Here is a 26,100-nt window from a genome sequence, read left to right on the forward strand (position 1 = left end):
AGATTAAATAGGATTTTTCTCAATATTGCAAATATTAAAATCACATTTTAGTCTAAAAACGACAACATTGCAATAATAAATGGATGCAATAATTTCTGAATTTACAGTAGTTATTTCCTAAAGAGCAAATAGAAATAAAACAAGTAGTTTTAAGCATTTTACAAGATATTTGTCAAGGACTTTTAAGACTTAAAACAGGGAATAAAACAGTCCAAAAAGACTATTAATAATCAAGAATTAAAACTCTCTGATGATGGCACAGGAACCAAAAAAATGGCACATATCATGCATTTAAGGTAACATTTTCATGTTTTATGGGGCTGTAAATCAACTTATTTTCGTGGATATATTATTTCGCATTCAACTCTTTCTAGTCCACTTTCATGACCATTCAATTTTGCTATTTTCTAATTTACTTGATGAAGTTTAATAGGTAAAGATCAGAGTTTAAAATGTTCGCAACAATTTACATTCACATTATTTTTCTACTAGCGATAAAGAAATTGCTCACTAAAATAAGTTGGTTTACCTTATTTCATTTACTGTATCAAATTTATTCAACAAATATTTAGTAATCATTGATATGCTGCATTACTTGCGCGACAGGAAAGCCACATGAAGTCTTCAAGAAAAAGGAAAACGCATTGATTACATACTACTTCTGTTCGACTTTTAAACGTAACAAAAACTCCATAGGAGGATTGTAACATGGTACATTTATAATACGTTATAACATAGGATGTCGTTTTCATCTTCAGCACTAAATAATCTTACAAAGACTAGCATATCTGGTTTAATATTATATTACACAGTTTACACTGAGTTTACAAATACCACTGAAATGTTTTTTCTCTTTACATGCTTTACAAAATTGGAGAGTTTATGAAGCTCTAAATAATCTTACAAAGACTAGCACATCTAGTTTTATATATTACACTGAGTTAAAAAATACCATTGAAAGTTCTTTATCTCTTTACATGCTTTAAAAAATAGAAAGTTTATGATTCACCTCTGTAGAAGGGCAGGGAAAAAATAAAACACCCCTTTTAACCAGTTTGTGTCATAGCCTACAATTTTTTAATTACCACCATCACATATTTATCAGGTTACTGTTAGCATGGTTAGCAACAAACAGGGTAAATAAAATGTTTATTTGTTTTAAACAAATGTTTATTCAGAATTCACCTTATTGGAAACATGATTTCTATAATATTTAGACAAATTAAGTCTGAAATTGATTGATATCCCTTTGACCACAATACCACAAAGCGCTATGCAATTTAATTGATCTGTATTCAGATTATAAACATTCAAAGGTATTTTTAAACACAGTGTAGATTATTTACATAAAATAACCTTGTTAGGGCTACTTAAATGCCCTAATAGTAATGACCAAAGGCTTCCGAAAAGTCTGTATTGCTCAATTCTGAAACTGGAAGGCAATACGACCATCCACATGTGGATAGTACTTTCACTGGCAATCAAAGCAGTCTACTTATACTTATATTTCATCAAGAAACTTCACACTTTCAAAAAAAATCATTAATTTTAGTGTTTAAACCTTATGTTTTTTTTATAAATAACAGCCATGTACTGCAAGCTCAGCATGTATATTGCAGATTCTTCATTATTTATGGGATACCAATTTTTGTGGATTTCATTGGTAAAAGTGAACCACAAATTTAAATGCTCAACAAAATACTAATTCCTAAAGGATTGTATGCAGACTTTGGCAAAACGAAATCAAATATCAACAATAATCCAATTTCTCTTCATTCCATGATAAAGACTGATATCCCCAAATGATAATGAATCCACAATTTAATTTGCTGAGCTTTCAGTACAAAAACCGAACATGTATAAGACCTTATTTTCAAACAAATAGTACTATTCATGCATTGAAAATGAATGAAATCAAGGTTGGTTTCAAAGGGCACAATTGTACAAGAGAACATTTTAGTTAAATGTTAACGGATAATCCCAGAAGCCAAGTGATGGTAATTGTTCAAATTGGCCATTAGACCAGGTAAACTTAAAACAAAAAACAAAACAAAAACTATAATACACAAATCCAATAAAATATGAAAGACAAAGTTGCAAATGTTTTGACAATCATTCAAAGCATTAAATCATTAATCTATGACCTTTTCACAGTTCAAGGTCAGGGTCACGGTCATACAACTGCTGCACCACAGCCAGCTCGACTCACAATCATGTTACTTAAGAACACCCATCTATCTACTTCGGTGTCATAGACTTCAGCACTGCGGAGCCGATTCGTTCCATCAAATCCACCGAGGATATAAATACGTCCATCAAACACAGCAGCACCCGGCCAAGCTCTAGGTGTATTCAGAGATTTTATTGTTGTCCATTGATTAGTCAGTGTATTGAACCTGCAAAACAAATAATATAAAATAAGAAATGGGGAATGTGTCAATGGTACAGATAATGCCACTCTTGAATATAACGTTATAAAGGGACATAACTCAAGTTGGAAAGTTATGAAACCCAAATTCATACTTGATCTGAGTTGAGGTAACTGGCATTGTTGTGTTTGAGTTTCATAATATTGGGTTGAGGCAAATTAAACTCAAGTTAAAACAGATACGAAAAATTCAGCTATTTTCCATTTGAATAGGCCATTACTGTAGGATGATAAAAGTGACGCCACCCAAATTCAAACTTGATCAGTGTTTTGTGGTAATAATCCTTTTGTACTTTTAGAAAAATGTACAGACAACAAGGGTTTTAAGCTCAATGCCAACTCAGCTATGGCTGGAGCATTAAACCAGATGTGTTATGGTTGCCAATGAGACAATCATTCACCACAGACCAAATGATGTATAGATGTTAACAACTATAAGCTTATTCATAAATATAATAGACTGATGAAAGAATAACTACTTTTGGACTGTTTTCTTAGTCAAAATACTCACAATAGGTATGTAAAAATAAGTGTTGACCACAATGGCAATGACTGTTTAATGTAAACAACTTTACATTGCAAACAACACCTTATTTTATAATAACAGTAGTTTATATTTAATATTTGCGTCTCCTTCCCTCTTCATCCTCTTGGGGTTGATGATTATGGCCGTTTTGATAGTGATTATTTTATTACAAGATGAAATATTTAATGATTATTTGATTTTTGGGACTGTACTTTTGTTTATTTGATTACCTTGTTAAAAAAATAATGAACAATTATGTGATTATATTGGCTAATAATTTGGGATTATGTGATTACTCAGGCATCCTTATGAGGGAGGGGCCTTCCATATGAAGTCTGAAATATAAAACTGATCCTTTACCTTTCTGACAGGTCAAAATACTGATCCCTATCCTTGTATCGTCCACCAAATGCATAAATAAAATGTTCAATGGCTACTAAAGCAAGTCCAGATCTGGCTTTCTCCATCTCAGATACAAATGTCCATTCCTCTGACAAAGAATCGTAGCATTCAACACTAGCACGGTCCATATGTAATGCTCTGTCAAACCCTCCTACAAAATCAAGTATCATATGTAATGGTCAGAATAAGTGTCTATTAAAGTGAAGTATGATATTTACCAGTAATGCTTGGTCAATTCCCATAAAATGCCATGCAAAAAGTTTGTAAAATCTTCCTTTAAAGTCATCATTGATCAATACATTAAGACAATGTTGTTTACTATGGGTTTAATTTGATATCATCATGTATAAGTTTTTTGGTCTTTGAACTATTTTTGTTTGAATGTCAGTCTTTTCTAGATGAAACACCCATCTGACATGCACAATTATAAGCATAGTGTCTTTTATTAGTTTTTTTTACAACCGCTTGTCAATGCCACTGCTAGTAAATTGATTGATTGGAAATTGATTTAGGCTGCATCAGCACAACAAATACCAGGAATAGATTACCTGGGCAGTAAGCGGCAATATATTTTTGGGGTCCTCAATGCTCTTCATCTTCCCAATTTAAAAAAAAAATTAAACGTTTTTTCATTCACTAATTAGATGTGTATAGATGAAACACATGTCTGGTATAAATATTTTTAACCATAGTTTTTATAAATATATATCAATTATGCTACTGTGGATTCATTTTTATTCATTGTATACCTCTTTTCTTTGATTTCTTGGGTACAAATGATCCATAGGATTGTCTGTATGCACACTTTGGCAAAAAATATGAAATCAAATTTCCACAAATATACAATATTTCCTCAAATCATGAAAATTGGTATCAATGAAAATAAATGAATCCACAAAAGTCAATTATGTATATCATCTTACATGAAATAAAATATTAAATAGCTGAAACTGAAGTCCTTTTTAATATGATAAAGTTGTCTTACAAAGCCTTCAACAGTGAGAAAAGCCTATTCTGCATAGTCAGCTATAAGGGCCCCTCCAGTTTGTTTATCAAACATTACCTAAAGTAAATTAGTTACAATGTAATAGTTCCTCACACTGTCACTACATGATCCCCTATGGATCCCAATGGAGTCAGTAGATTTTCTAGGGATAGTATTGATATTGTCATTGTAGAATTTTGCAGAAAAAGTCCTGTGCACCAGAAAATCAGTATACAGTTTGCTATTGGTCCCCCTAGGGTCCAAAGAGGGTAAGTAGTGAACCGTATATGATAGTTATACTGACCTGCTACATATATTTTACCATCACATACACAGTACCCAGCACCAGATCTTTTCCTCTTCATACTCGGAGCAAATGACCAAGTTTCATTTTTTGTGTCATATTTCTCCACAATGTTATAACTGCATGCTCTGTCCTCACCACCTGAAATAAAGATGTATATTTTTATATCCACATATAGGAAAAAACTACATTCTGAGGGCCAGGTCAATTTGGCCGGGTGAACCTTTTTTTTCATCTTGCTGACTGATTTGTATTCTTTGTATGCCCCTGCTGCAGCATTAAGTGGTAAACTTGTTTGTCCATACCTATGACTGTTCGTTCATCTGTATGTTCATCCATATATTCCAGTCCCTAAATTACTTTCTGTTACCTAACTTTAGTTTGCCTCAACTAAATGTTATGAATATATACATAATGCTTATAACTACAAAACACAGACCAAGTTCGAATTTAGGTTGAATCCCTTTTATTGTTCTTGTGTTATGTCCCTTTATGATGTTAATTGCAACAAGGGCACATTTTCCATTTATTTATAAATATTCTTATATATAACTTTGTTGCAGCACAAAATATACAAGGATATATTAGTGATTCTACATGTATATACGAGACACATCAAATGAAATTTGATATAAGAGAAGAATAAATCTTTGCTGTCATATTTTTGTATGTTTAATGGTAGATTGTGTTATTTTAACTTTCAGTGTTTTTTTTTTGTTACTTTGAAAATCCTTATGTAAATGGCAATAAAAACCAACCCTGGCAAAATCATTGGACTCAACTACATTTTTAAACATGAAGATTTCTTGACCTCACTGGAACTCAGTACAAACCTATTGCATATAAAAATCTTCCCACTGCAGCCAAAGCTACAAATGATCTTGCTATTTTCATTTCAGGTTTGGCTATCCACTGTCGTAATACAGGGTCAAAACATTCTACAGAACGGAGATACAATGTGTTTTCCTGTGAATCAGCTAACGCACATTCACCCCCAACAGCATATAACAGTCCATCCAAGCTACAAACTCCTACAGCAGTCCTGGCAATGTTCATGTTGGGCTAGAAAATATTACATGAGCTATATTATACATATTGCTATTTTTCCCCCATATATATTTTGTATTTAACCCTTGATACCATTGTCAGGCGGTAGTGTAATGGGATGTGTAAAATCCTGACTATTGAAAAAAAAATAAAAGATAAAAAAAAAAATATTATACATACAGAATGCAAGTACAAAAATGTAACTAAACATTGAAGGACGCCTCCGGGTGCGGGAATTTCTTGCTACATTGAAGACCTGTTGGTGACCTTCTGCTGTTGTTTTTTTATTTGGTCGAGTTGTTGTCTCTTTGACACATTCCCCATTATACATCATGTTATGGATAAGTATAGCTATAATCTATAACATACCACAGAATGCCACTGGTCAATTAAGAAATCATATCTCTCCATGCTTTTTAACTGGCAGTCTGTACTATTTCTCCCACCGACCACATATACACACGGAGGCTGAGCACGAGGTGTCATTAAGTCTAAAGCTGACTGATCATAATGCAATGCAATCGCATTACCTATCAATTGTTGACATTTTAAACAATTTTTTACAAAATCTAATTTTAGAACAATATTTTCTAAATGTGTCATATCTATCAACGCTAATTTTACATATTGTAAGATATGACAAGCATTTCTAGTTCTGATTTCGGGTTCTGCGTTGATCCAACTTAATGCAGCTTCTAGCACCTGGTTTTCACTAGTGACTTGAAGTTTATCACTGCGTAACAAAGTAATAAGTCTATCTTCTGACAGTTGTAAAAATTCCTCCGAATGAATGACATCTAGAAAGTTTTGAAATATGAACTGACGAGCTGCCATCTCCAGTTCTCCACACATATACAGGTCAGCTAAAAAGTAGATTCCTGTAAGAAAAAAGGAATTATATATACTATACATGTATTATATATTTATACTATACATTTATGTACATGTCAGTGCTCTAGCTAGAATTCAAAAGGGGCAGGGTGCCAGTGGAAGGCAGGGTACTTTTATATGATAGGAGAAGGCACTGCTTCTTTCTTTTGTCTACATCCCTGCGTGTATCACGAGTTCACATATTTTTTTTTACAGTATATATACTGTTAAAAAAGATGCATATATGTTGTTGTTTTGATTATTTATTCTATAAACTTTGCATAAGAAAAGTCATTCATACTACATGTTCATAAAACATGGCAATACACATTCATACTTTTATCCAAAAGAGGCAAAATAAACTTACTATTCTCCCCCATGATGTATTATATACATATACTATACATGTATTATATATAAATATACTATGCAAAAGCACATTTACAGATCTAACATTGTTGGGTTGACGCTTAGACGAGTTGTATACTTTACATGTATATATACGGCCACGCCAAGATCAGATGTGCATTTCATATTGGGTCTATGTTATAGGCTTCTAAAGACAAGAAGATAAACTTTACATAAGTAATACATCTTTGAACTGAAGAACAGAATGTAGGGTTTCACAATGAATATCAAATATCATGTATAGGTGTTAACGTTTTGAAAAAAATACCACTAAAATACACGCTGAAAATGGGCAAAATTGCACGTTATGTTGTTTTATTTAAAATTTCGCTGTTTTTATCAATTGATAGTTATTAAGTGAACTTAATTTGAACTCCATTATTGGTTCACTGTTATAGACAATTTATTCATCTTTCTTTTACTGGTTGTTGCAACAAAAAATCTTCAGTGGTTACAAAGGTATGATAAAAAGTTGAATACTAGGCGTTCGTTATGAAATTTTGTACTTTTGTTTTTAGCTTGCTCAGTGTAGTGATAAAACAGAAAAATGAATCAAATTTATGCTATTTTGTGTTTTGTTTTCCCTTCTAGTAATACATTATCAAAAACTACCTCATTTATCAAAATTGCAGTACCCTAGCTGGAGATATATGCCATCAAAGTTGGATATACAAATAAAGTGAAAAAATGTCTTGTCCGTAGACATGCATTCCCTAGTAAACTGGAAGCATAATTACTGTTGCATTGCTAAGTTCCTGTTCTTTTGTAGATATGAAAACACTACTAACATTTTTTTCTACCATCTATTAAGAGAGGAAAAATTTCAAAAATATGTCAGAATGTCTTGTCCGTAGACACATGTCTTGTCCGTAGACATGTCTTTTTTATCAATATTGCTTGGCTTTATGGGTCTAAATTAGGCCTATGTGTCGTTTAAACTTAGAAATATCTTATTTCTAATAAATAAATGGTAATTTAAGTGTACTCAATTTTTGTAAAATTACTTTACAGGAGTGGATTTTAAAAAGTGGCAGATTATCAGTCATAAAAAGCATACCTGATTTTAATTCAATATTGTTTATTCCAGTTGCTGCATACCTTAAAAGATTAACTTAATCAATTGAAGAAAAAGCATTTCTCTCTCTCTAACTTTATCTTTTGATTTTTAGTATTAACAGCATATGCGGAAGTGTCTACGGACAAGACACTTGTGTAACAAGTATTAAATTCAATTATTTGTCTGCTATGGAACTTAAACCTTATTTATAGGTGATGAAAGTTATCTATTCAAATTAAAACTCAGTATTTTCAACATAAATATAGTCACAATTAATTCTAACAATTTTTTTTTTAACTGAAATTGTCTTGTCCGTAGACATTACCACAATATATGTGTATCCAATTTTCTTGAGTTCAGCCTAATTTGATAGGTAAAATGTATGTTAGTTTTTCAAGAGAACACATTCAACTATGTCAAAATTGAGTTTTAATAATAGTTTGATTGTTTTAAACAATCAGATGAATGGATTACAGTTAAAAATATGTGTCTTCATTTTGGCTTAATCAATAAATTATTGAGATATGTAAAGAATTATGGGAACATTTTTTATATTTTCCAAAATTTAAAAAACACAACTTAAAATTTAATTGGTAACTTTTAATCTTAACTTTAACAATAATCTTTGAAAGCATTTAATTGAATATCAATAAAATGTCTTGTCCGTAGACATCAAAATGTATTCATGGTATTTGTTTTCATTTTCTTCGAAGTTGAGCATCATTTGATAGATAAACCTGATAAAATGTATGTTTTTATTTTCAAGAGAACACTTTCAGCTATATCAAAATTAGGTTTTTATAATGCATTTCATTAAATATGAATACAATGTCTTGTCCGTAGACAAAACATATAAATTGTATTGCTAAGTTTGATTGTTTATTGTAAGAATATGCATCAAGTTATTTTAATGTTCTAAACACCAAAAGAAAGGTTTTTTTTTTAAGTTTTGTTATTTATAGATAAGTTTAGATACAGTTTTATCAGATAAGATTAATAATCAAAGAAAGCTACTGTTGTTTGAAATAACTGTGAGTTAAAAATGTTCTTGTCAATTTTTTTTCAATTATAAAATAGTTGATATTCAATAATTCTAAACATATTTTGTTGTCTTTGTCATTGACCAAAAATCTGACACTGGTGACCATGTCTTGAAGGCAACCATTAAAGAAAATTATACAGTTTTTAAACATCATTTATTTAATAAAAATATTAAATATTTCTTCCAAAAACTGCATGTAATTAATAAATGCTTCCAGTGTTAGCCTAACGATGGCAATTTTTCATAAGTTAAACCATTTTTGAACCAAAATATCAAGAAAGTTTTTCCCTGAGGTGATACTCATTTTCATTGATTTTTGACTTCATGTGAAACACAAAATGCACATCTGATTGTGGCTAGGCCGATAGCCAATACTTTAGTAATTGACAACATGCATTTATTATTTTTCTTTGTATGAGTGTTAAACTATAAGTCTTAATCTACAATAACTTAGGAGACATTTGCATTTAAAGTTAAGAACTACGTTGAATGTTTGATTTTTTCTTTAATAATATCACAGTGTTATCAAACCATGACAATGCATGATTAATTCTACAAGTACATTAATCTTATCATGCTCATTGCAAAATATAACTCAATAATTTGACTTGAAATTTGAGACTGAAAAAAGAATTGTCAAAGGTGAATGTTATAACCTTACCAAGGCAGTTTAAGGCTGTTAACTGAGACTGTAGAAACGTAGCAGACATCTTTCTCAACTGATGAAGACCCAGCATACTAGCACCTTGCAGTATCCCTTGTACATTATCTACTGTTATTTCTATCATACTAGTATACATAAACTCTATTAACTGCCCCATAGAACAGGGGTCCAGTCCTTGGATATCCACTCGCTCTTTTTCAGTTTCCAACATTCCATTTGTAAACATGGCACGTAAATATGGACTACATCCACAAAGTACGATTTTATGAGCATCAAAGTCCTGACCTTCCACAGTGATTGTGACATCACACAACATGTGACGCTCACGAAGTTCATGCATTACTGTAAAAGCACTTTGTGCTTGGGATGGCACTGTGAAAGTTCTTGACTCTATCATGTTTGTATATTGGACTGGTTCCTATATGGTTGGTTCATTTTTTTGTGTGTCTTTTGGAGATACTGGACATCTCAGCTCTATTCTACATCCTGGTTTCTTTTTACATTTACATCCCTAACATCAAAGTCCTGAAACAGATGAACTTAACATAAAAAGGTTAAAAGACTTATTAGTTGTTATTTGCTTTGAAATCTCTAATAATGTGTCTTTCTAAGGTGTAAATTGTAATGTTATACATTTTTACTACTGTTTTAGATTGGGGTGAACATGGTTAAGGTAAGAACCTGAATGATAATATATTTAAATCCGTTGCATTATTTTGCACCTGTCCTAAGGCCAAATAAAAATATATGTATGGTTCCAGTGACCCTACCTTCCCTACTTTTTTGTCTTGAAATAAGCCTACCCTAAAGATTTTTTTGTCAGTTTTCATGAAGCACTGTTAAAGTCAGAATGATGTTCCCATAGAGTTAATGTAAAAAAAAACCATAAAATAAAAAAAAAATCCCTACCTACTTACCCTAATTTTTTTCAGATGTAACTGGAACCACACATACTATTTTATTTTGCCTAAGTCAACTTACTTACCCTAATTTTTTTTCAGATGTAACTGGAACCACACATACTATTTTATTTTGCCTAAGTCACTGTCAGAAACCTGATGTTCAGTGGTTGTAGTTTGTTGATGTGGTTCATTTGTGTATCTAGTTTTTTTTTTATTTATCATGTTTATCATGTTTATAGATCAAACCGTTTTCTTGTTTGAATATTTACACTTGTGATTTTTTAAGTCCAATTTTGCTGTTTGGTTTGAGTCAAGGCTGTGCTGAAGGTCATACTTTGACCTATAAGAGTTTACTTTTTACAATTTGTGACAAGGATGGAGAGTTGTCTCATATGCACTCATACCACATCTTTTTTCATCTATATACATTTGTATATATAGATACAACGAATACTCTCTTATCTGTACTTTGAGTCATTTGTTTTTATATTATGTTTTTGGGGAGTTTTTTGTTGTTGTGTGTTATTATGTTGTACAAGTGAGGGAAGGAGGGGTCCTGATCCCGAAATCCTGGTCTTAAAAATATGAAATCCTGAAATCCTGAAGACCCAAAATGGTCAATCCCGAAATCCCCAGCTTAATAACACCCTCACTAGTGAAAAATCTGTTCTCGGCATATGATTAGTCGAAATTTGACTATGAGTATCAGAGGTCAAAATGTTTTGTTTTCTTCTGAATTTTCCTATTGTACATTGTGTTAAAATAAAATTTAACTGTTTCACGTGGAGAAATATTGTAATAGACTTATTGCAGTGTAGGAATCCATATATCCATGTTACCATATTGAATAAACAGATGCAGCAAGAAGGTTACTTATATATTGTGTAACCATTCTTGGAATCTGTGACCTGTAAAACACAGTTTTCCATGGCCAATGCATTGCTTACATAAAAAGCAAGGAATGTGTACAGGTAAACGAGGGAGGGAACATATTCATATCTGTCTGACTGTCAGACTGCAGACTACAGGCAGTATGTCTTAAGAGAATTGGAGATAAGAAAATAATATCCTTGTCTAACATAAACAATCGAAACTCGTCGCAGATTGCTACAAAAATAGACAGATACTTAATTTATCATATTTATCCAAGATGTTGAATTTACATCAAATGCCATTAGCTATTGGAAATTACCAGTATTTCAATTGCAATGTTTATAAAAAATATCTTTAGAGAGTTTGTCTGAGTTTGTTGTCAATTTTCTTACACTTCCGGTCAAAAAGGAGTTATCTTTCTTTGTAAAATAACTAGAGGCTCCTATGTGTTTTCTGAATTCGTATTTGATTGATTGATTGGTGTTTTACGCCATTTTTAACACTTCTCTGCTAATGACAACCAGAGAGAACTAACGACCTTATATACACACACACATAGAGATTAAATTAGAATAGAATTTGTTACACCCTAAAGTACAGGGCAAATAAATGATCTTAAATATGCCAAGCCAAAGACAAAGTGGCACAGGCACTTGTTTCTATCCATTGGAAGAACCACTATCAACGTAAATATAGAAACAAGTGCTCGTAAAAATACGTTGATAGTGGTTCTTCCAATGGATAGAAACAAATGCCTGTGCAAAGTGGACAAAAAAACAATTCTGAAATATTAGAAAGAAAAAAATTAATTAAAAATTCATTTCTTAATTTTAAGAATTTTATTTCTTAATTTTAAGAATTTTATTTCTTTGTATTAAGAATTCATTTTTAAGGTAGAATATACAGTGGGATGTCTAAATCAGATGAGAAAAAGAAAAAAAATGGGGTCACAGGACTCGTTTCCTGATACATAATAAAATGGGTAAATTCCTAACACATTCTTTTGTAAAAATAACGCTTTATGAATTATCTGCCTTTGTATTTGAGTTGTCTCTGTCAGTTTATCATGTCTTCGTCAGTTTGTCATGTCTTCGTCAGTTTATCATGTCTTCGTCAATTTATCATGTTTTCGTCAGTTTATCATGTCTTCGTCAGTTTATCATGTCTTCGTCAGTTTGTCATGTCGTCGTCAGTTTATCATGTCTTCGTCAGTTTATCATGTCTTCGTTAGTTTATCATGTCTTCGTCAGTTTATCATGTCTTCGTCAGTTTATCATGTCTTCGTCAGTTTATCATGTCTTCGTCAGTTTGTCATGTCTTCGTCAGTTTGTCCTCTGACCCCCTATTGCCACTAATGGAACAATAACGGTTTATTCCTTCCGCATATCATCTTGCTCAACATTTAAAAACGTTTAAGTTGTGTTTGATAATTCAATGAAAACAATATAGATAAAGGTAACTTAGGTATATAAGTATATCATAAACAGTTGTCATTATTTTGATTCCTTCACTAAGCATCGAAGTTCATTTAATACAAAACTATAAAAGTCAATCAACTGACCACTACACGATGACCACCTACCAAAGTATGTATAATATATGCCATAAACAAGAACTTACAAAGTCACGTTGTAGAATATAATATTTTCCACCAGTTAACTTTGATAACTCAAAAAACATTTAGAGCAAATCTGACATGAGGAAAATTTGTTAACAAGGCAAGATCCATCTGCCCTGAAATTTTCAGATGAATCGGACAACCCGCTGTATGGTTGCTGCCCCTAAACTGGTAGTTTTAAGGAAATTTTACTGTTTTTAGTTTCTATCTTAAATTTTTTTATAGATACAGATAAGCCTTAAACAGCAATAATGTTCAGCAAAGTAAGATTCACAAATAAGTCAAATGACCGAAATGGTCAGTTGATCCCTGTAGGAGTTATTGCCCTTTATAGTCAATTTTTAGCCGTTTTTTTGAAAATCTTAGTAGACTGTTACAAAAATCTTCTCCTCTGAAACTACTGGGCCAAATTAATCTAAACTTGGCCAGAATCATTTTTGGGGTATCTAGTTTTAAAAATCTGACCGGTGACCCGGCCATCCAACCAAGACGGCCACCATGGCTTAAAATAGAACATAGGGGTAAAATGCAGTTTTGGGCTTATAACTCAACCAGATGCTCCGCAGGCCGCAGCTTTATACGACCGCAGAGGTTGAACACTGAACGACTGGGGCAAGTATGGATACAACATTCAAGCTGGATTCAGCTCTTGATTTGGATTGTGATTAAATAGTTTACACAGCATAGGTTTCTGACACAGAATGAATGTGGTCTAATAAACTTAAATTTTTTGTTTTGCCTTTGAGCAATTCACTATGCTGTTGAATATTAATACTCTCAAAAAACTGTTTGAAGATATTTTCTTTTTACTTATGAAATCTGAAATGAGAAAAATTTAAGTTGATTCAACTACTATATTGGACAAAGAAAGATAACTAAAATTTTCCAAGAATATTGAAAATTTCTTGCTATTGCCTAATATTGTGCAATTAGATATTTCTTGCCATTGGGCAATACTGTGCATTTGAAAATACTTGTCATTGCACAATACTGTGCAATTGAAGATTCCTTGCTATTGCGCAATTCTGTGCAATTGAACATTTCTTGCTATTACACAATACTTAATATGATAACTTTGGATCCTGATTTGGACCAACTTGAAAACTGGGCCCATAATCAAAAATCCAAAAACATGTTTAGAATCAGCATTTATATCAAAGAACCCCAAGGATTCATTTTTTGTTAAAATCAAACTAAGTTTAATTTTGGACCCTTTGGACCTTAATGTGGACCAATGTGAAAACAGGACCAAAAATTTTGAATCTACATACACAGTTAGATTCGGCATATTAAAGAACCCCAATTATAAAAGTTTTGATGAAATCAAACAAAGTTTAATTTTGGACCCCGGTTTGAACCAACTTGAAAACTGGACCAATAATCAAAAACCTAAGTACATTTTTAGATTCATCATACCAAAGAACCCCAAAGATTCAATTTTTGTTAACATCAAACTAAGTTTAATTTTGGACCCTTGGACCTTAATGTAGACCAATTTGAAAACAGGACCAACAATTAAAAATCTACATACACAGTTAGATTCGGCATATTAAAGAACCCCAATTATTTAATTTTTGATGAAATCAAACAAAGTTTAATTTTGGACCCTTTGGGCCCCTTATTCCTAAACTGTTGGAACCAAAACTTTTAAAATTAATTCCAACTTTCCTCTTATGGTCATAAACCTTGTGTTTAAATTTCAAAGATTTCTATTTACTTATACTAAAGTTATGGTGCGAATACCAAGAAAAATGCTTATTTGGGCCCCTTTTTTGCCCCTTGTTTCTCAACTGTTCGGACCTAAACTCCCATAATCAATCCCAACCTTCTTATTGTGGTCATATAACTTATGTCAAAATTTCATCGATTTCTCTTGACTTATACTAAAGTTATTGTGCGAAAACCAAGAATAATGCTTTTTTGGGCCCTTTTTTTGCCCCTAATTCCTAAACTCTTCAAACCAAAACCCCCAAAATCAATCCCAACCTTTCTTTTGTGGTCATAAACCTTATGTAAAAATTTCATAGATTTCTATTAAATTAAACTAAAGTTATACATGTAGTGCGAAAACCTAGAAAATGCTTATTTGGGCCCTTTTTTGCCCCTAATTCCTAAAATGATGGGATCAAAACTCCCAAAACCAATCCCAACCTTCCTCCACTATTTAACTTGTCAAGGATACCTTGCGTAATCATTTTATACAGTGGTCATATTTATTATACCATCCCAGGAATATATCAAACTGGAAAACACTGACAACTGACCAACGAAGATAAGACTAAGGCCAATTGAAACCTGCCAGCTGAATATGTACACATTAAAATCAATTATATTAAATGAAAGTGAAGGATTGCCTATATCTTATAAATGAACAAAACATCAAAAATTGTCATAAAAGAACAAACCATGAAATTGGGTGAAACCCGTCAGCTGAACTTGCCCACCTCAAAAATGATTCAATACACCAAACTTAGTTAATTGCCGTCAAAACATATCGTCGAGACGATAAAAGAATTGAACGATGGACAGTCATTGCGTGAATGCTTTTTACTAGCTGATTAGAAGATATAATAGACGTGAATTATCAAACTTTATTGATTGGATAGGACAATCCAAACCTAGTAAATGTCCTTCAATCTGTAGAGTATCGAATTTGTCCTCTCTATTCTAGCAATTAGATTTTGCCTTGTCATTAATCATGCATGTTCATGACATTGGTACACAGGTAACTTTGTACTCGGATGAATCTTAAACGTCTATTGAATAGTTTAGATTTTAGTTATAAACACTACCTATCATACGATTGATTTAATTTATATTTCCCAGACTTAATTATACCACTGTTGTCTTTATAAATGTCCTTTGTCATACGATCACGTTTATATATACAAAAATACTCATATGTCTTGAATATCATACGATTTACTTGATTTATATTGCCTAGACTTAATTATACAATGAATTTCAATATACCTTGCAGATGTACGTCTTTATAAATGTTCTTTGTCGTAAGATCACGTATAAACCTATATATATATATATATATATCTACATCTAGGGGTTAAACTGCACACTTCGGGGGTATTTTTGGACATAATCTGTACACTTCAGTAAAGTGTACAGTTGAGGTGTACACCTTAACTGTAGGTATATGTACAAAAAAAAGTATAAATATTAGCTATGTCATACTAATGCCACACGAAAGATCGATATAATGCGATTACAAAACGGTTTTGATGGTAAAAAACTATCGAGAAATAAGAAAGATATTGATTTCTGAAGTGACCTACCCCCATTTTTCTATATATGTCATATTTCACCAAATCGGTACAAACCGAGATAAAGTGTACACTAACTTTAATCACGATTAATTATTGGTTCCCCCGTATATATGTAATGAAATTCTGTCTCAAATGATAGCTTAATATATCTTTTATTTTTTGATACTTCATACAAGTATCGGAACTTATTCGTTAAGAAATTATCTAAGATATATAATCGATCCTGACATATATATGCATGGTTTTCGATCGGCTTGAAAAAGATATACACATCCGGGCATTTGAATGTTTGTTTTCGTTTTAAAAGAAAATGGAGGATGTTCAAGCGATGACCTACATCATCATTTAGCTGTCGGATAATGGTTTACAATGACTGAAATACGTAAAATAATGTAAGTTTATATTCAATTTTATGAAATAACGACTTCAACAAACAACAGAATTCCTGAAAGAAGAAACAACGATCGTCGTTAACAATGGCCTGAGATCTGTATCCTGCGACCTTTATATTCATTCTGATTGACAATTCAGTGTTAGATAATTAAAATATTTATTGTTTTTATCAATATTGGTATAAGCCTGAATAGTTCAGCAACAATCTATAGAATACGGGCGAATCGTGTCTATAAACAAATACAAAAAAGGGGGGACACATGTGTATGATCAATCTGAAAATGATTGAGACAAAATTGTTATTATTGTTTATTTTTCTTGACCCATCTCCAATACACTTTTTAGCTCACCTGGCCCAAAGGGCCAAGTGAGCTTTTCCCATCACTTTGCGTCCGTCGTCCGTTGTCTGTCGTCGGTCGTTGTAACTTCTACAAAAATCTTCTCCTCTGAAACTACAGGGCTAAATTAAACCAAACTTGTCCACAATCATCATTGGGGTATCTAGTTTAAAAAATGCGTCCGGTGACCCGGCTAACCAACCAAAATGGCCGCCATGGCTAAAAATAGAACATAGGGGTAAAATGCAGTTTTTGGCTTATTACTCAAAAACCAAAGCATTTAGAGCAAATCTGACAGGGGGTAAAAATATTTATCAGGTCAAGATCTATCTGTCCTGAATTTTTAAGATGAATCGGACAACCCGTTGTTAGGTTGCTGCCCTAAATTGGTAATTTTAAGGAAATTGTACTGTTTTTGGTTATTATCTTGAATATTATTATAGATAGAGATAAACTGTACACAGCAATAATGTTGAGCAATGTAAGATCTACAAATATGTCAACATGACCAAAATTGTCAGTTGACCCATTAAGGAGTTATTGCCCTTTATAGTCAATTTTTAACCATTTTTCTAAAATTTTAGTATTCTTTTAAAAAATCTTCTCCTCTGAAACTATAAGGCCAAATTTAACCAAACTTGGCCACAATCATCATTTGGTTATCTGATTTTAAAAATGAGTGGCGTGACCCTTCCAACAAACCAAGATGGCCGGCATGGCTAAAAATAGTACATAGTGGGAAATGTAGATTTTGGCTTATATCTCTGAAACCAAAGCATTTAGAGCAAATCTGACAGGGATAAATTTTTTATCAGGTCAAGATCTATCTTCCCTGAAATTTTCAGACAAAACAGACAACCTGTTATTGGGTTTCTGCCCCAGAATAAGTAATTATTTATACATTAGACAACTTGTAAAGGAATGCAATCTTAGTTTCTTGGTTAGAAAAATAATGTCACAAGTGTGGGACATTAAGTTATAGAATGTGTAGTAATTAAACATTGTATATTAAGTAAATGTTGATTTTATTAAACATTAGATTTATATTATAAACTAATGTTGTCAAAAATGATATTTAGGTAAAAACCCTATGATATCAATTAAACATAATAGATATTCATTTAAATACCAATTTTATCATTATGCATGCACATTACAAATTTTACTTAAAATTCACAACAGCAATCAACGTTAGTAAAACATAAAAAAAAATTACGTTATAGATAGTTTATTAAATAATGTGTTTTAACATTTGCTGGAAAGACAGTCATCACGAACAACTAACACAAATGTTGCAGTACGTGAAGAAGGTTAAAATGCAAGTCAAACATTTCACTTTGTCATTTTCCATTATGATTAAATTATATCTTTCAGTAACTGCCATACTTTGGATGAAAATTACTTTTTCATCCTCCAATTATTATTGTTTTCATCCAAATATTTTGTCAAAACATAAGATTTGGTATTATGCTGTTTGCTGAGATTCTCTATTTACTGTCCATTACAGGTATAAGTTTCAACTCATCTTTAAATATCCAAGGATCTCTATTTATTGGAAAGGCATCAATCGCAAACAACTAACACTGCAATGTGGCAGCTAATGAATGTCGGTCTTTCAGATACTGCCATGTTTTGGATGACAAGTGTTTTTATCTTCAAAATTGTTTAGTTTTCTTCCAATAGATTTGTCAGAAATATATGAAGTGGTTTTATGTTGTCTGCTAAGATTCTCTATTTAATGTTCATCACTTATGTCTGGTTCAATTTGTCTTTTTATATCCAATGACTGTAATGGAAAAGCACAACAAAATTATACAACCCAGGAGTCAGTTTCACAAAAAAAACGTCATAAGTATACTGAATTGTTCATGACTTACGAGCAATCTTAATCGTTAGGTTTTTGCGAACTGACTCCGTTTTCAGTATTTTCTGACAGGAGAAAATAATTTTTAGATGAACGTAATTTATGTTTGCTGATCTTAAATTGCATTCTGACAATTGCACTGAAATGGAACAATCATGTTTTGTTACTGTTTAGTTTCAACGTTTTTGTAGCCATCATATTAGGGATCAGAATATATTTTGAAAGAAAAAAACGTTGCACCCAAATACCCACTTTATTCATTTAAAATTGAATGGCCATTCCCTTACATTATAAAATTGCAAATGGATATTGGGAATGTGTCAAAGAGACAACAACCCGGCACTTATAAATGTTTGTGCAATAATTGATACTATCAAGGAGTATATGATTTATTTGTAATTTGTAGTTGGCTGTGAATTAGAATTTAGAAACCATGACTTGTATTCTATAAGGCAGCAACCATTTGATTTTCTGGGGGGGGGGGGGGGGGGGGGGGGGGCTATGTATTTTTTTTTTCTGTACAAACTTTTTTTTTCGCCTGTGGCGAAAAACAATCTATTTTTTTCGCGACAAGTTGAAAACAATTTTTTTCTTTCAATTTTAGCATTACATATAGTGGCAGCTTTTCTCCAAAAACTAGAAACAAACTTTTTTTTCCTAAAAAAAACATAGCCCCCCCCCCCCCCCCCCCCCCCCAGAAAATCAAATGGTTGCTGCCTAATAAATGTTGGTGTTACACCCCATCTCGGATTTTTTATAGCTAAAGCGCATTGTTGCTTTGCATCACGGTGTGGAGCTAACAGTTTCAGTCGAAATACACGCCATCTTGAATAAATAACTTATCACGTATAGCTTCGGATTGGTTGCATTTAATGCGACTGAGATACAGCAACAGCTTTTGGCTTAAATGAGATAAAGATTTACAGACTTTTCTTGTCCAGGATAAGACATTAAATGCCAGAAAATGAACTGTGTACATTTTAGTTCCATTCAACTGTCATTAATTCATGCACACATATAACCTTAAATTAGTGTAGAGCGAAGCAGTCTATAGTTTTTTAGAAAGCTAAAACTTGTCGCAATTTAAGATCGGTTCTGCTAGCTATCTTTTAGAACATTGTAATACCATTTCCAGTTATTTCCCTTTGAATGCAATCAAATAATTGTCATGATTGGATCGGCGATTGACAACATGAAAGTAATTTATCTGCGAATTCTAAATGTAGACAATTTAAAAGAAGACTAGACGATCGTCTGAGCTATACTTTTTAGATGCAGGGAATAAACTATAACATTTCAAAGATCAGTCGGCTGTTCATATATTTTCATATGACAATGATTTATCAGTTTATACATGTATGTGTATCCGATATGATAATTTTTTAATGACTAATGTCCACGTGGAGCTTTTTACACCTCAAAATACACACCCGCAACATCACTACATGTAATATATGAACTCACATTTTATACAACACACAGAAGGCATTCATCATTTTCATTAAATCAGTAAGGTTTATGACCCCTTCTGTAGCCATTTTTAGCTTACATGGCCCAAATGGCTCATCACTTGGCGTCTGTCGTGGTTTATAATCCGTCGTAGTCTGTAAAATTTTACAAAAATCTTCTCCTCTGAAAGCACTAGGCCAAATTTATCCACACTTGGCCGCAATCATGACATCAATTTGGGGTATGTAGTTTGAAAAATGTGTTCACTGACGCGGCCAACGCCATGCAGAAATGTCCAGTAGCATCGTATATTCTTAAATATTTTCTTGCACAATGTCTGGACATTGGTGGACATGCAACATTGCAAAACCACACGTTTACAAATAAAAATCAACACCCAGACTATAGCTATAACGTAAGGGTACCCAAATTGCACCGAGTACCCAAATTGCACCTATTTAGATAAAATAGCAACAGAAATCCTACAAGATTTCCTAGAGACTAATCACTTTGTATTTTTATGATTTGATACTATGCACGTCTTTTAACATAGGTAAACATATTTAGATATACACAAAACGTTCACAGTGTTTATCAACAGATGGACTGTTTACTCAAAAAGCAAAATGTACGAAAACGTCATCATGCGACGTCATCAAAGCGTCATCTTCTTAAAATTAGCAAATACAATATATTATAAGTATCCATTTCGTAAAATATGAAGAGTAAGCATGGAGTAATATCCAATTGTTTAAAATATTTGAAGAAATTAAACAAAAGCTCGGTTATTAGACTTTTGACGATGTGAATTTAAGCATGGAAGCAATTTGGGTACTCCTCATTACAGAATCATGGATAGTTTGGAGGTTGATTCAAACCCATTTTTTTATGACTCAATATGGATTCAAAATTAAATTGGTGTACCAATACAATAAAGAAGGATAGGGCTACAAAATAAACACAGTATGGACATTTTTTTCTTGATCATAAAAAAACGTAGGTGAAAAAACTGTCAAAATAGGTGCAATTTGGGTACCGTCACGTTAGTTATTTGTTTCATCCTAATCATGCTAATGAATGTTGTCTAGCCATTAAAAACATGTTGATCCCAATAAATAACTGGAGCATTCTTAAAGTGTTGTTGTTGTACATGTATGTATAAAATGAATCTTCTACAGTATTTTTTTTAAATTTTATTTAAGTTGTTTATAATGATGATTTGAATTTTTCAACAGATTGAGACTTCAAGTTTTGTGTATCAATGAAATGCAAATTCACTGGTTTGAGCATGGTGACAGTCAGCATTTAAAATCTGCTGCACTTTTCTCAATCCACTGGTATGCATAATACAGCATAGTGCCATAGACGATTGGTGGATTAGCAAAATCATGCTGGAAATAAACATCATTAGCAAAAGGCTACAGCTTCATGTACATGTACAGTAGGTGCATTTTATTTTTGTTAAGTAAATTTGTCTTAATTGGATTTTTTATATCACAGCCATGTAACTCATATCAGTAACTGGTGTATAAGTGAATGTTCCTCTAAAATTGTTCAAAACTTCAAAAGGAGGGTTATGATTGAATTTGGGGGCTATCATGGCTATGGCCCAAACCATTTAGGAATATGATTTTCATGTTTGGGGACAATAACTTGAGCAAAAGTCTATGGATCTTTATGAAATTGTACCACAGGTTCCAAACCAAAAAAGGAATGTTAGGATTGATTTAATTTTGAGGGTTGAATAGGTGCCGAAAAAAAACTTAAATTATTATGCCGAATCTCATCATGTTGTTAGATTTTGGATTTTTATGCCCTACCTAGGATAGTAGATGGGTATTATGTTCTCTGGTCTGTGTGTTCCTTTGACCGTCTGTCCTGCTTTTGGTCAAAGTTTTTGGTCATGGTAGTTTTTGATGAAGTGGAATTTTAATCAACTTAAAACTTAGTACACATGTTCCCCATGATATGATTTTTTTAAATCAATGCTAAATCAAAATTTTGACCCCAATTTCACTTTCCACTGAACATAGAAAATCATAGTGTGAAGTTCAGGTTGAAGTTTTTGTTCAAGGTACTTTTTGATGTAGTTGAAGTACAACGAACTTGAAACTTATTACACATGTTCCCTGTGATATGATCTTTCTTATTTTAATGCCAAAGCAAAGGTTTGACCCTGATTTCACGGTCCATTGAACATGAAAAATTATAGTGCAAGTGGTGCATCTCTGTACTATAGACACATTCTTGTTCACCTTTAAATTGGTCCACAGGGTCAATATTAAACATAGATCTATTTTATTAGCAAAAATTTATTTTATGGAGTTCCTTGGTATACTGAATCTTACCGTACTTATTGCGTAGTTATATATTGAATTTTTATCAAATAGGTCCAAATTTATTTATACATGTATTTGCATTTTTTTGTCAAGCCTCTAAGTTTTGTTGTAAAAGCGAGACATATCGATCCTACATTCTGTTGTCGGCGGGGTCCATGATTATTCACATTATTGTTAAAGTTTTTGAAATTTGAACAACTTTCTTAAACTATCCTGGATTTCTACCAAACTTGGTCGGAAGCTTGTTTAAGATCATAAGATAGTATCCAGAGGTAAATTTCGTTAAAAAAAATCCTGTGTATCAGCATTTTATTTATAAATGGTCTTTGTTTTTCTGCCAACAAACATCACATTCACTCTGTGGTTAAAGTTTCGAAATGTATATATTCTTTTTTATATATCTTGGATTTCTACCAAACTTGGATAGAAACTTGGATACAATCATAAGAATGTATCAAGAAGTAAATTTTGTACAAAAAAAAATCCTGTTTATCAGTATTAGAATTACTTATTTTTCTGCCAGTTAACAAATACATTCAATCCGTGGTTAAAGTTTTAATTTTTTTTATAAATTTCTTAAACTATTCTTGATTTGTACCAAACTTGGACAGAAGCTTATAAATTTTGTCATAAATTCTATTTTTTGTCTTCAATATTTGTCAATTGTTTAACTATAATAGACTAAGGTGTACAACACAGGCTCTTTAGAGCCTGTTCTTTTTTTTATACAACTGCAAAATTTTTGCGGTCGTATATTGGTATCACATCATAATCTTTAGCGTCGTCCGAAGACGGATGGTTTCCGGATAATAACTTTTGTATGAGTAAATAGAAATCAATAAAACTTTAACACAATGTTTATAACTACAAAAGGAATGTTGGGATTGATTTTGGGGGTTACGGTCCCATCGGTTTAGAAATTAGGGGCCCAAAGGGGCCCAAAATATAGATTTATCTGGTTTCAGGACAATAAGTTGTGTATAAGTATTTCAATTACTCTGAAATTGTACCACAATGTTCATAACATCAAGTAGGATTTATTTTAAGGGTTGTGGGGAATTAAGGGCCAAAAGGGGCCAAAAACAAGCATTTTTGAAGTTTCAGGACAATAACTTATGTTTTACTGTATGGATCTCTCTTACATTGTACCACAAGGTTCCATATAATAAAGGGAAGGCTTGGTGTCAGTTTGGGATTAATATCCCTGAACATATAGCAATAGGGGGCCAAAAAGAAGCATTTTTTTAGTTTACAGACAATAACTTGTGTTTAAGTGTATGGATCTCTCTGAAATTATACTACAAGGTTTCCTACTACAAAGGAAATGCTGGAATTGAGTTTTGGGGTTCTTGCTACATGGGGGTTTAAGTGAGGGGCCAAAAAAGGGGCCCAAATATGCATTTTTGTAGTTTTTAGTCAATAACTTGTGTTAAAGTGTAAAAATCCCCCTGAAATTATACCACAAGTTTCCATACTACAAAGGGGTGGTTATAAGGGGTAATGAATGAAATCTTTAAGCAATTAGGGGCAAAAAAGGGGGAAACAAGGGTTTTTCTGGTTAAAGGACAATTTAGACAATTTAAAAGCAGTGTAAGGGAGGTAATCCAATTCCAATTAAAATTTAAAGAATACTGTTATATATATGTTTGATAACTTGATTACCTCCCTTACACTGCTTGAAAATTATGTTAAAGGAAGTGATAAGTGTCTTAAGATTTTATTTTTAGAAGTCACTGTTAATAGTAATCTTAACCATGACTGTAAGTTATTTTATATTCTAATACTTCATGATGTATTTCAATGAGTAGTTAGTGTTGCCAACTTAATCAGAAATTTGAATTGAGATTACTTATGGAAAAAGGGATTGGGGAAGGTGAAAAAAAATGGTGAGGGGTAAATTTTTTCTCATTTCAGATTTCAGAAATTCAAACAAAAATTCTTCAAATATTTTTTTTGAGGGGATTTATATTCAACAGCATGGTTTTTTACTCAAAAGCAAAATAAATAAAGAAATTGAAGGTTCATTAGTCCACATTCATTCTGTGTCAGAAACCTTTGCTGTGTCAACTTTTTAATCACAATCCAAATTCAGAGCTGTATCAAGCTTGAATGTTGTGTCCATACTTGCCTCAACTTTTCCGCGTTCAACCTCTGGGGTCGTATAAAGCTGCACTCTGCGGAGCATCTGGTTTAAGTTTTTGTAAACACTTTAAACTATAATAGATACAAAGAGAGAAACAGTAAGTACCACAGCACTTATGTTGATAACAGTCAGAATCAGTCTGGATGGCTGTAATTGTCAACTAACTCGATGTAGAAGTTATTTCCTATGAATGGTGAGTTTTATCCATATTTTGCATTTTTGTTAAAAGGAATATGGAGGCACATTTTAAAAGCCAAAAAAAAAATCAATCAATAGAATCTACATATGAGTCAACATGCCCAAATTGTCACACTAGCATTTAGGTCTGTCTGGAGGCACAATTTTAAAGCCAAAAAAAAAATCAATAGAATCTACATTTGAGTCAACATGCCCAAACTGTCTGTCTGTCTGTGTCTTGTGAGCCTCCTGTCTGTGTCTTTTGAGCCTCCTGTCTGTGTCCTGTGAGCCTCTTGTTTAATAAAGTTGACCTACTGCTAAATAAAAAGACGAGTGAGTGTCATAATCAAATGTTTGTTCATTTTAACACCAATGTTTTGTGGGGGTTTTGCATTTCTTTTGGTAAACCTGATAAATAATGCAAAAAAAAAGCACAGAATCGTTCATGACACTTGGAATATCAACAAGATACTTTTTGCCTATCTTCAAACATATATTTCCTGATTTATGTTAATTTTAACCTACGATAGTAGAAGGGCGTTATGTTCTCTGGTCTGTGCGTCCGTTCGTTGTCCTGTCCCACTTCAGGTTAAAGTTTTTGATTAAGGTAGATTTTGATGAAGTTAAGTCCAATCAACTTGAAACTTAGTACACATGTTCCTTATGGTATGATATTTCTTATTTTAATACCAAACCAGAGTTTTTAGCACAATTTCACAAAGAGTGTAAGTTCTCAAATCCCACCTTTTTCTATACTTTTCTCCTGTCTCATTTGTTCCCTTCTGTTACTTAGATCCTACTTTTTTACACACTATATACTGCAATATCACCATTTTTCAAGTTCCACATCTTATCCGATATCACCATTTTTGAACACCCTATATCCCTCATACCATTCTTCTATCATGTTTCGTTTTAATACAAAATAATAAGAGCATTACAAAATTTGGGTAAAATCATTAAGAAAGCAACACCATGACACAAAAATGA

General features: G+C 32.3%; 1 protein-coding gene across 1 annotated transcript; it reads right to left on the reverse strand.

Annotated features, from left to right (window-relative positions):
- Positions 1 to 495: 495 nt before the first annotated feature.
- Positions 496 to 11,938, reverse strand: LOC134690644 (kelch-like protein 2). The gene is made up of 7 exons (XM_063550630.1): positions 11,828 to 11,938; positions 9,731 to 10,258; positions 6,062 to 6,570; positions 5,479 to 5,707; positions 4,646 to 4,786; positions 3,315 to 3,507; positions 496 to 2,396 (listed from the first exon to the last, which is right to left on the reverse strand). Exons 2-7 carry the CDS (start codon positions 10,128 to 10,130, stop codon positions 2,174 to 2,176), a joined length of 1,695 nt encoding a protein of 564 aa, XP_063406700.1. The 5' UTR covers positions 10,131 to 10,258; positions 11,828 to 11,938; the 3' UTR covers positions 496 to 2,173.
- Between the last annotated feature and the right edge of the window lie 14,162 nt (positions 11,939 to 26,100).

Source organism: Mytilus trossulus, chromosome 11 (genome assembly GCF_036588685.1).
Source record: "Mytilus trossulus isolate FHL-02 chromosome 11, PNRI_Mtr1.1.1.hap1, whole genome shotgun sequence".
NCBI lineage: Eukaryota > Metazoa > Mollusca > Bivalvia > Mytilida > Mytilidae > Mytilus > Mytilus trossulus.